This window comes from Salvelinus fontinalis, chromosome 4, assembly GCF_029448725.1.
Source record: "Salvelinus fontinalis isolate EN_2023a chromosome 4, ASM2944872v1, whole genome shotgun sequence".
In the NCBI taxonomy this organism is placed as follows: domain Eukaryota; kingdom Metazoa; phylum Chordata; class Actinopteri; order Salmoniformes; family Salmonidae; genus Salvelinus; species Salvelinus fontinalis.
Genome location: NC_074668.1, coordinates 65,197,267 through 65,209,998, shown reverse-complemented (window position 1 = coordinate 65,209,998; position 12,732 = coordinate 65,197,267). Strand labels below are relative to the sequence as shown.

General features: G+C 45.0%; 1 protein-coding gene across 4 annotated transcripts in view; it reads right to left on the bottom strand.

Annotated features, from left to right (window-relative positions):
• LOC129854193 (dysbindin domain-containing protein 1-like) overlaps positions 1 to 12,732 on the bottom strand; it is a 29,932-nt gene that overhangs the window by 1,743 nt on the left and 15,457 nt on the right. For 2 of the 4 annotated variants that reach the window (XM_055920982.1, XM_055920984.1), the window contains exon 4: positions 3,102 to 3,189. The exons of the other annotated variants lie outside the window; for them this stretch is intronic. In XM_055920982.1, coding sequence (XP_055776957.1) covers positions 3,102 to 3,189 — 88 coding nt within the window. The remainder of the gene's footprint in view (positions 1 to 3,101; positions 3,190 to 12,732) is intronic. 4 annotated transcript variants of the gene reach the window in all.

Here is a 12,732-nt window from a genome sequence, read left to right as displayed (position 1 = left end):
GTGTATCAAGAATAGTCCACCACCAAGGGACATCCAGCCAACTAGACCCAACTGGGGGAAGCATTGGAATCAACATGGGCCAGCATCCCTGTGGAACGCTCTTAACCGCGAGACTACCTGCTATCTCCCCCAATGGTCACCATACTGTAACTCATTTAACAAAGTAAACCAAGTCAGTAGGGGCTGTAAACTCTCTGAAGTCACCTAATGCCTCTAAAAGCTTCCTTTCTCTATGCCACTTCACTCAATTATGTTTGCCCAAGGTTCTCCAAAAATAGTTTAGAACAGCACGCAGTGGTGAGTGCAGTTTGTTTCCCTACTGTAGAATAGATCAATATGCTATGGTTGAAAGGCATCCCGATCGCAAACACAGTAAAGAACAGAATATAATTTAGTTCATGCAGCTCCACATGACCTATTCCTCTGGGATTCTGCAGGTCCTTACAGCATGATATCATTACTCTGAATATTGAGGCAGATGAAACTATGAAGTACTCTGTCAGAAAGGCAGTGTGCAGTGAGCTGAGTATGTGTTAGTGTATGTTAATGTGTATCCTATACATGTATGTGTCTCAAAGACACCGAATCCCATGAAAAATGGAGGAGTTTAGAAAAGTTGGAGCGCTGTGTGCGTGCGTGTGTGTGTGCATGTGTAAGTGCGTGCATGTGACTACATGTGTAGTAGATGATAGATCATTTTAGTTTGATCTCTCTCTGCTTCTCCTCTCTGGTCATTGTTATTGCTCTAAAACAGTCACATGGTCACCTCTTCTCCAATCATCAGCTCCATTTAGCCTGCTGGCTGTTTATTCCAGTTCATTATGCTCACAATGGCTGCTTGTTTTAGCTGTCACAGACATTTGTCTCACACTTATTTTTCAGTGTCTCGAGGCAACAGAACTCCCCCATAAAACCACTACACAGAACCACTACACAGCTCTCCGGTGTCTCTTTGGTCTATATGCCATCAGCATGCTAGATAGAGATTCTACTACTTCAGTTTTGTAGAGTGGTGATATCATGGATAGAGAATATGATTGGTTCACTAACTACTAGGGGGAGTAGAAATGAGAAGCTGATTGGTGTTTAGGTGATGAGGTGATGACATCAGAGGAATGTGTTTGTGAAATGTTTTGGCAAATAGGATGCTGCACTTGATCTCCCTCGACATCTCCCTCTCCTCTTTCTCCCCCCCCCTCCTACACCCTTTCTTTCTCTGTCTCTCTCCCCTTGTACCTCTCCCCCCCCCTCTCTCTCTGTCCCCTACACCCTATCTTTCTCTCTTCCCCTGTACACCCCCTCCCTCTCTTTCCCCTACTACACCTTTTCTTTCTCTGTCTCTCTCCTACGGTGCCTCTCTTTCTTTGTGTCCATCTCCCCGCTCTCTTTAATCTTGAATCAACCCCTCCCATCATATGTGTTAATCTGCATGTCCTTGAGTGCACAGAAGGGACCAGTGTCAAGCAGGTTCACACAAATATTGGTCATATGGAGGGGCATATGAAATAAAGCACTGCCTCTTTACACCACTTGGTGGTGCTGTTCACTGTTACAGAGATCACAGGATTAGTAGGTGTAGCTTTTTAACCCTCCTTAAACTGCACACACATCAATGCAATTACTGTCTAATAATAAGGCACGTCCCAGCTCTCACTCTCTATAAGTTAAATGCTGTAACTATAGATAAACCAGCAGTGATGAATGATCACACAAGCGTACACATGAAAACGCGTGCGTGCACACACACACACACACACACACACACACACACACACACACACACGGTATTGATCCCTGAAGATTGATGGTGTCTCCATTGGATTTTAATGGGAGGGACAAGAGCCTCCTCAGCATCCTGAAAGGCTCTGTTTGCGTGAGTGCTTGTTAATTCAACTTTGTATCTGCCACCGCTGGTCCTTGTGTGTGTGTGTGTGTCCATACTTTCATGATGTGTCTCTGCATCTCTACCAGTATGTCTCTATCTGTGTCCTTGTCTATGTCTGTGTGTGACTAGAATGCTATAGTCGCTGTATGAGTCAGCCCATCCCTGGTCAGGGTTTTGTGATTGACAGCTCTATGAATATGGATGCGGGAGAAGCCTGCTCTTCTCCCTGCAGGGTGTTGACAGAGACAGATCAGAGAATGAGACTCTCACCACACAAACACACACCTCTATCTATCTCTCATTGAACATCCCTTACCCTCAGACCTTCATGTCAGGACCACCCCTTTCCCTATTGCTCAGGACCTACTCATAACCAACTCCCTTGAGAGTCCTCCCATTTAGTTCAGAATAGAATTTAGTTCATGCAGCTTCACTCAGTTATGTTTGCACAATCCAAATCCAATTTTCTTAACTCAATCCCCCATCAGCACAAAGGCACCCCCCCCCTTCTATCTCATCCTTGTAGTGTCTCTCTGCCTCCCTCCCTCCCTCCCTGCCTCCCAGCCACCATGTCTGCAGTGTCTCGCTGTGCTAAACCCCTCTGTCTAAGAAGCCCTTCTGTGCTGTTGGCTCCATCAGATTCCACAACAAGTGTGTTGCTGTGAGAACAAAGTCCACAGAAAACACCAGCCTGTGCTTTAAAAAGGCTCTTAAACCACGGAAGCACAATGCTAGTATGGTGCCAACACGCTGTGTGTACTGTGTATGTTACACCTGGTTACTGTGTGTGGGTGCGTGTGTGCGAATGTGTATGTGTGTTTCATGTTGGGACTGGGACGTCAGTTATGGTGCCCTTCTTTGTGCAGTCCTTTCAGAGGCCCCAGTGGACTCCTAAAGATTTATGAGCAAGACTACTACAGTTATCCTGAATGGAAATGTTTTCCCCCAGTCTTGCCCACAGCTGCTGCTACAGTATAGTGGGTGGTTGTGTTATTTTTGTCTGCTTGGAAAGCTTCAACCTGCCTTGTTAACACTGAGGAACCACAGCATCAAAACACACATATTGGATCGATCTGGAAACATCACCAAGCCCCTTCTCCATGCGTTGCCCATCCTCCTTCGATGGTAGCAGATTTGAAAGCAGCAAAAGGGTATATGCTACTGTATATGGTAATGAGACCACCTAGCCAGTGACTGTCTCTGGTAAAGTGGTAACCTCAGTGTAAGAGCTGCAGTATCCTCCCTCTGTCCTCCTGTGTCATCACAGGGTGTGACTGTCAGAGCCTGGGCTCTCCCGGAGAACACTGCAGAGGAGATGAGGGAGGGGGGGGGGGGCACACAAAATTGACCATAGATCAGTGTCTAGGGGCAACTCCATTCTACTGCTTCACTCCTCCTCAGATGGGTTTAAAGGTGGTCAAAGTGATCCTAGGGTTTGTAGTTTAAAAAGGACCTTTGAGGTGATAATGGTCATAATGGGCGTTGTAGTCTCTGTATAGATCTGGTATGTCACCTCTTGTTATATATCTATTTCACATACACAGAGCAGATGCAGATACTGACTGTACAGAGGGGTGGGGGCCTACCAATGCAGCTGTACACATTTAGCTTATCTAATTTATTTTCCTCCCTTTCTCCTCTGGTCCTCCCTCACTTCTCTAACCCTCTCTGGCCTTCATCCCGCCATCCCATCCTCATCCCCCCATCCCCTCCATTTCTCCTGACCATCTCATCTACAAACTCTGATCCCTGGGCTGTCCTGACTGGCAGGTGTCCGAAACATAAGTGCCCACACAGCTTCCATTACCCCTGTCTGTCCAGTATACAGTTGGAGAGGAGAAGAGAAGAGGGAAAGAAATGTAAGGAAAACAAAATGGAAAGAGAAGGAAAAGAGAGGAAAACAGAAGAAAATAAGAGGGATACATAAATAATGTGTAAGTGAGTAGTCAGTTTGTTTAAGGCCTGACGATGATAACAGTATCTACAGCTCAGGAGGGTCCTGGCCTTGTATCCAGCTGAGAACAGTGAATAATTCAGGACTCCATTTAGAGTGAACTCCCTCAGCCTCCCCTATCTTCCTTTCCTCCTCCCCTTCAGTTTTCCACACAAACCAATCTCACTATCCCACTCTCCCCCTGGCCTTCCCCTCCTCTTCCCCCCTCTCTCATTTTACCTTTGACTAACCCTCCATTTACCCTCTTCCCCAACATCCTCCCTCACCTTCTCCTCCTCTCGCTTTTCCCCAGCCATTCTACTCTTACCCCCAACTCACCCTCTCCTTTTTTCCACGGCTTTTCACTGACAGAACTAACCCGCCTACTGACCTAGGTTCATAACACACTCCTATGGAATACCCAGCCACTCTGACCTTTACAGACTACTGTCATGACGTTAGCCTGGGGGTAGGTTTATGACAGTCATAAATACCTCTCCCCCCCTTTTTCCTCTCTCTACCCTACTGATGTGACATTTGAAAATCCTTTGGTTAACATAGAGATTCTGGGAACATCAGAAGGTGGGGGGAAATGAACTATATTCTGGTAATCCGACCAATTGATCATATGCGTTGGTACTTAATGAATATGATGTCAGTTTGGTTGTCATCTGAGACATTCTGATCAATGATAGAATGACAAACTCTACAGTGGAAAGTCTGCACATTGTAGTTATCGGAGTCACATGGAATTGTTGTTCAATTTAAATGTTTGAATATAAAATTATTGGTGAAGAGATTAAATGTAATTTTAGCTTCCAAATGAGAGATTTGGGTTTTAATAAGGTTAGGGCTCTGCTCAATCAGTGGCCCGCCCCTGTGAAGAGACATGGGTTATAAAACTTTTCAAACACGCCCTCCTCTCCCTTCCTATATAAAGCCTTGACGAAAATGTAACCTCCTGTTCCGAGGATGTGAGGACGACAGTCCATACGTTAAAAGGACTAACCTGTCACAATCGTCTTTTGGAGAGAGTGAGGACCAACGCGTGGAAAATACATCTTTTTATTTTTGAAGAAGGAAAAACGAAACTTACAAACTAACAAACGACCGTGAAGCTACAAAACGAAAGTGCACACACAAGCTACTAACGTTTAGACATAGACAATTCCCCACAAACAGCTAAAGCCTATGGTTACCTTAAATATGGCTCCCAATCAGAGACAACAATAACCAGCTGTCTCTAATTGAGACCCAATTCAGGCAACCATAGACTTTCCTAAACACCTACACTCAACCATAGACACAGCTAGACAACTATACTAAACATAAACCCAACTACTCTAAATAAACCCCCTAAACCTTACAACCACCCTAGACACTACAAAACCCACATAAATTACCCATGTCACACCCTGACCTAACTAAAATAATAAAGAAAACAAAGAATACTAAGGCCAGAGCGTGACAACCTGTCAATTACAGAACTAAGCCAACCTCAGCGTGAGCTTTGGTTGTGAATGGTATGAACTTTGAACTCTTATTCACTACAGAAGTGATACCTCCTAGCCGTTGAGTTAGCAACAGCAGCTGCAAACGTGGGCTAGGAAAGGACAGACAGAGTATCCTGTCTAACACACAACGACGTTACTACAACGTATCCAATTTACCACCAGAGACATTCTTCAAACGACAAAGGACTCGGTTGGGCAACACGGCCTTCCATCTACCACCAGGTATATATAGCTCAATCAGGTAATATTAATTACGGAGAAACAATTTTATAGAATAGCATGTCATATCACTTAATCCGGCATAGCCAAAGACACGACACTACAGTCTACATACATATTATGCACATTACCCACCCATATATTCCCTTCATGTAGCCATGTCAAGGTCTTGAGATCCTTTCACCTTGATAAGCAGTTAGACAATACATTTACTGTACAAGCAAGCCACCTTCTTCCTTCACTGTAATACACTCTTTACCTCTGGCTACAGAGCTTGTTCTTTCCCATTAGAGCAGGTGGTGATACTGAAGGAGCTTTAAGGGAACACAGATATAACAAGGAAGTAACAGAACAGCTGGATCTCACAGCTGAGATGTGTCCTGTCCTCCCTGGGTAAGGTAACACTAACCCCTGATAAACAACTCCCTCTTTCTCATACTCACACACACACACACACACACACAGTCTGGCCTGGACACTGGGGAGCAGCTGTACAGTCTGGCCTGGACACTGGGGAGCAGCTGTACAGTCTGGATTGTCTGGCCTGGACACTGTGGAGCATCTGTACAGTCTGGATAGTCTGGCCTGGACACTGGAGAGCAGCTGTACAGTCTGGATAGTCTGGCCTGGACACTGGGGAGCAGCTGTACAGTCTGGATTGTCTGGCCTGGACACTGGGGAGCAGCTGTACAGTCTGGATTGTCTGGCCTGGACACTGTGGAGCAGCTGTACAGTCTGGATAGTCTGCCCTGGACACTGGAGAGCAGCTGTACAGTCTGGATAGTCTGGCCTGGACACTGGGGAGCAGCTGTACAGTCTGGATAGTCTGGCCTGGACACTGGGGAGCAGCTGTACAGTCTGGATAGTCTGGCCTGGACACTGGGGAGCAGCTGTAGTCGTAATTCATGTATGTGTGTATGAGTGTGTGTGTGTTTGCATGGGTATGTGTATCTCTGTATCCCTTCTTGATTCTGAAAGCAAAACACACTCATATCTGAGCACATTGTGCCACTGCTGGAGTGAGTCAGAGTGGCACTATCTGATCTATGAGTGGGAAATAGAGAAAACACCAGCCAATGACAAAGCACTTTGAGCTACTTGGCAATGAAGATAGGATGCAAACCAGCATACATCTACTGAATGCAGATAGATCACAGTGGAGGAAGACCAACTTTATCCAATTCAACATAATGTAATGGGGCATACTTTCGGTTACATACAGTGCATTCGGAAAGTATTCAGACCCCTTGACTTTTTACACATTTTGTTATGTTACAGCCTTCTTCTAAAATTGATTAAATTGTTTTTTTGCTTTGTCAATCTACACACAATAACCCATAACGACAAAGCAAAAACAGATTTTAGACATCTTTGTAAATGTATTAAATATAAAAAACTGAAATATCACATTTACATAAGTATACAGACCCTTTACTCAGTACTTTTTTGAAGCACCTTTGGCAGCAATTACAGCCTCGAGTCTTCTTGAGTATGACGCTACAAGCTTGGCACACCTGTATTTGGGGAGTTTTTACCATTCTTCTCTGCAGATCAAATCAAGCTCTGTCAGGTTGGATGGGGAGTGTTGCTGTACAGCTATTTTCAGGTCTCTCCAGAGATGTTCGATCGGGTTCAAGTCCGTGCTCTGGCTGGGCCACTCATGGATATTCAGAGACTTGTCCCGAAGCGACTTCTCCGTTGTCTTGACTGTGTGCTTAGGGTCGTTGTCCTGCTGGAAGGTGAACCTTCGGCCCAGTCTGAGATCCTGAGCGCAATGTAGCCGGTTTTCATCAAGGATCTCTCTGTACTTGTCTCCGTTCATCCTTCCCTCATTCCTGACTAGTCTCCCAGTCCCTGCCGTTGAAAAACATCCCCACAGCATGATGCTGCCACCACCATGCTTCATCGTAGGGATGGTGCCAGGTTTCCTCCAGACTTAACGCTTGGCATTCAGACCAAAGAGTTCAATCTTGGTTACATCAGACCAGAGAATCTTGTTTCTCATCATCTGAGAGTCCTTTAGGTGTCTTTTGGCAAACTACAAGTGGGCTGTCATGTGCCTTTTACTGAGGAGTGGTTTCCGTCTGGCTACTCTACCATAAAAGCCTGATTGGTGGAGTGCTGCAGAGATGGTTGTCCTTCTGGAAGGTTATTCTGTCTCCACAGAGGAACTCTGGGGTTCTGTCAGAGTGACCATCAGGTTCTTGGTCACCTCCCTGACCAAGCCCCTTCTCCGCCGATTGCTCAGTTTGGCCGTGCGGCCAGCTCGAGGAAGAGTCTCGGTGGTTCCAAACTCCTTCCATTTAAGAATGATGGAGGCCACTGTGTTCTTGGGGACTTTCAATTCTGCATATTTTTTGGCTACCCTTCCCCAGATATGTGCCTCGACACAATCCTGTCTCGGAGCTCTATGGACAATTCCTTCGACCTCATGGCTTGGTCATTGCTCTGACATGCACTGCCAACTGTGGGACCTTATATAGACAGGTGTGTGCCTTTCCAAATCATGTCCAATCAAATTAATTTACTACAAGTGGACTCCAATCAAGTTGTAGAAACATCTCAAGAATGATCAATGGAATCAGGATGCACCTGAGCTCAATTTCGGAATCTCATAGCAAAGCGTCTGAATACTTATGTAAATAAGGTATCTGTTTTTTATACTTTTGCAAAAAATATTTTCTTTTCACTTTTTCATTATGGAATATTGTGTGTAGATTGATGAGTGGTTTAATCCATTTTAGAGTAAGGCTGTAACGTAAACAAATATGGAAAAAGTCAAGGGGTCTGAATGCTTTCTGAATGCACTGTGTAGATGTGAAAATAAACACTTTTATCAGGGTCTGTATTACACAGTGAGACAATATTATTGGTGTTTTGATCACATTTACCACCACTCTGCTATCTTAGTATCCTAGTCCTGACTCCGATTCACCAGCCATAGGTCTTAATACAACACCTAAAATCTCTGCACGGTCCCTGACCTCCTCGACAGTATCACCCCACTGAGTGAGATTATGGCCATCACACGACGCTGCTTATTCCTCCTGCTGGGCTTTTTATTGTCCGATTCGTAAGTAAAACTGCTGCACTAAATCAGAGGCTATAGCTGGATGGCTGGGGATATACTGTTGTTCTTCCTGTGAGTTTTATGGCTGTGGTGCTCACCGCACGAGCCCTGTGGTGCTCACCGCACGAGCCCTGTGGTGGGTTTATACGAGCCCTGTGGTGGGTTTATACGAGCCCTGTGGTGGGTTTATACGAGCCCTGTGGTGGGTTTATACGAGCCCTGTGGTAGGTTTATACGAGCCCTGTGGTGGGTTTATACGAGCCCTGTGGTGGGTTTATACGAGCCCTGTGGTGAGGTCCTGCTGTCAGGACCAGGATATCTGGCATATTCACTGGAGCTCAGGGAGCCATCAGTCTCTTGTGGAGAAATGGGAAACCTTGCTGGGGTGGAGAGGGAATCACCACCTCTCATGTATTTCTCTTTCATGTTTCTCCCTTTCTCCATCCCTCTCCCCTTTTTTAATGCTCCCTCTCCCTCTCCCCTCTCTGCCTCCCGCCTCTCTCTGTCACTAGGGGTCCCCGGCACACTGATCTACCTAGCACACTGATCTACCCTCAGTGGGATTATTCTAGGAGGAGGTTTTGGGGTACAGCACAATGCAGTGATTAAAGCAGCCTGAGAGGTGTGTGTGTGTGTGTGTGTGTGTGTGTGTGTGTGTGTGTGTGTGTGTGTGTGTGTGTGTGTGTGTGTGTGTGTGTGTGTGTGTGTGTGTGTGTGTGTGTGTGTGTGTGAAACAGAGATAGAGAGAGGGTGGGTGGGGTCACTGGGGGATTAAGGCTATGCAGATACATGCATGCACTTACGGTAGCGGTATGGGGTCGGTCGCCTGATATGAAAATGGGGTCACGGGAAAATTTCCAAAATCCCCGCCAAATATAAATATTTATCTTTTATAACATCGTCTTTGTGTCTCAAAATCATTGTAATGTGGTTAACCTTAAAAATATAGATCATGCAAAAAGGCTACACTTGACCATTGCACTTGAATCATTCCCAAGGTGAATGGCTAGGTCCGCTATGCTATGAAACCACACACTATTGCAGAGACGTTGATTTTACCGGCCGCTATTGATATGGTGAAAACAATGTGTGGGGAGGCAGAGGCACAGAAATTCACATCAATACCTTTGTCAGATAACACTGGTAAACAAAGAGTTTATGCTATCGCTAGCAATCAAGAGGAAACTCTGACTGAATGACTCAAAAACTCACCAGTTTATGCTCTCCAAATGGACGTTAGCTGTGAGGGCCGAGATGCCTGTGCATTGACTTCTGTTCACTATACATGTCAGGGGATGCTATTCACGAGGACATATTGTCAGGTTTTGGCCAGGACTGTTCAGGTTTTGGTCACTAGATGTCCCCATTGCACCTTTTTTGTACCTTTTGTTTTTCCTTGCTCTAATTATTGTTTGCAGCTGTGTGTCGTTCCCTTGTTTGTATTTAAACCCTGTGTGTTCCTCAGTTCCTTGCTCAGTGTTTGTATGTTAGCACCCAGCCCCAGCCCAAGCCTTGTTCTGAACATATGATTCTCTTATTGGATTTTCCAGAGGTTCTCTGGTTTAGTTCTTGTGTATTTTTGAGTAGTCTTTTGAGGTTTGTTTTTCCCTGCTGTTTTTACCACTTTGTGGAGTTTTCTTTGTATTTTGGAGGATATCCATTTTGTGCTTCTTGACTTTCTGTTTGGACATTGTGGATTTAGATTCTTTGCCTGAAGATTTTGTTCTTTAATTAAACCACCATCTCTAGTACTGCTGTGTCTGCCTCATCTTCTGGGTTCTGACGATTATTAGTGACTGTTTCTCGCACCGGGTCCTGACACATATTGTTCTGTCTCACGATTCCCGAGCATGAAACAGCACAGGGGATGTTCAGTGCGCTGTGTGGCTATATTGACGAAAAATAGATTCCATGGGATCAAATGGTGGGCTTTTGTACAGATGGGGCTCCATCTATGGCAGGACGGCAGGCAGGCCGCCACACTCTAGTTAAGAATGTCTCCCTCTGCCATATGGACGCATTGTATGATACACCGAGAGCAATTGGGGGGGAAAAGATGATTACAGAACTCAGAGATATACTGCAGCAGGTAACTTTGATTGTAAACTACATAAAATAACATCCACTGTGCTCACGCCTGTTCACAAAACTATGTGGAGATATGGGATCAGAGCATGACAATGTTCTATTTCACACTGAGGCGTGGTGGTTATCAAGGGAGAGTGTTGGAAAGATTTTGTGCATTGTGCAACTGTTTTGTGCAACTGTTGTCATTCACAATGGATGTAAAAAAATAAAAACAGACTTGGTTGACTTCCTGTGTAATGAAAAGAAAATGTGTCTCCTTGCCTGTGACAGACGTATTTGGGAAACTGAATGAACTGAACGCAAGCATGAAGGGGAAATACAAAAACCTTCTACAGATGAGTGAACGAATCAGTGGATTCAGAGGAAAGGATTCTTATTGGAGAGAGTCATTCAAAAGCAAACCATGCCCCCTTCCCTCGGCTGTGCAGGTTTCTAACAGGAAACAGCATCAGTAAGTGTCCCACACAAGTGATGACTGCTCACCTCCAACGCTTGGAAGAGCATTTTGGCACCTACTTCTCAATGCATTTGACTGTGATCCTGGCTCAATTGACATGCTGGTAAGGGAAATTGAATAGCTGATTAAGCTGTCATTCACAGATCACTACAGAGGAGTTTTGGTTCCTGACTCAAAGGGAATACCCTGCCATCTCCCTCTGACATTAATGCCGCGTTCAAAACAACTGGGAACTCAGCAATTTCCGAATTCCGACTTCAGTGCGTTCAAGTGAACTGAAAAAATCAGCTCCGACTGGAATTATTATTTTTTCTGTATGGTCATCCAACTCGGAATTCCAACTCGGAATTCTGGTCTCTTAGAGCTCTGACTTTCCGACCTGAAGATCATTGACATCATTATTTGACCTTGTTTTTTTCTGAGTTCCCAGTTGTCTTAAAAGCACCATTAAACTCATGGTACCCTTTGCCAGCTTATATATTTATGAAGCTGGATTCTGTGCTCACGTCTGCATTAAAACCAAATATCAGTCCAGGTTGGATGTCACAGCAGATATGAGGTGCGCACTGTCGAGCGTGTCCCCGGACTTTGAGAAGCTCCGACGCCACATGCATCAAGTACAACCATCTCATTAGTGGTGGTGAGAAAAGATACATTATGTCAGACTAATTTGCAGATGACTGTCATAGCCCCACATGAAAAGTATGTGATGGTGAGTTGAGAAGACAATCAAAAATACTGTTAGAATGTTTTTCAATTGACCTCCATAACTTTTTTATTTGGGGCTGACATTGGCTGTTAATTACATCATTTTTCCCCCCCGTGGTTGGTGGTCGTGAGAATTTTCCAGTATCAAAATGTGGTCGTGGGCCCAAAAAGTTTCGGAACCCCTGACTTACGGGCTAAGGTCAGACAAGGGAGCAGCACAATACCTTTTTATGGGGAGTAATGGAATAAATTGGCATGGGTCAATCCTGGGGGTAAGAAGAAGGAGCGTGGGTGATATCTAAGCAAGATTGCTGTATTTCTTAAAGTGCACCTTTGTGAGGTCATTTTAATATCCCGCACATAGAGCTGAACATACCGGTAGCTCTCTGTGGTTCCCCATGCCGAGAACATACATGAGTTTAGAACAGGTGTATTGTATAGTGAACATCTTAGTACTGTTTTCAAGTCAGCTCCTGAGAGTGCACACATATCTCTTCTTAAGAGAGATGAGTTGAGAGTGTGAGCGTAAAGCATTTGAACGGAGTGATGATGTGGAGCTCTATGAGGATCGTTCTCCCTCTCAGCAGGAAACATGGGGCTATGGATCATAAGTAATACATTGGATGGATTTCCTGCTTCCTCTGGTTGTGAAGAGGGGGGTTTGCTGGGCCCGGACACGTCCCTGATCACAGGTTATTCAGACTTCCCTCTAACTGCTAATTAGCGCTATGCTACAGTAGTCTATTGTGCCCAGCCTGGGATCTGGTGCCAATAACTATCAACATTGACATGGGCACAAACTGAAATGAGAATCTCCCAGAGACGCATAACAGGAAAATACCGTATCTTGGTCAATAT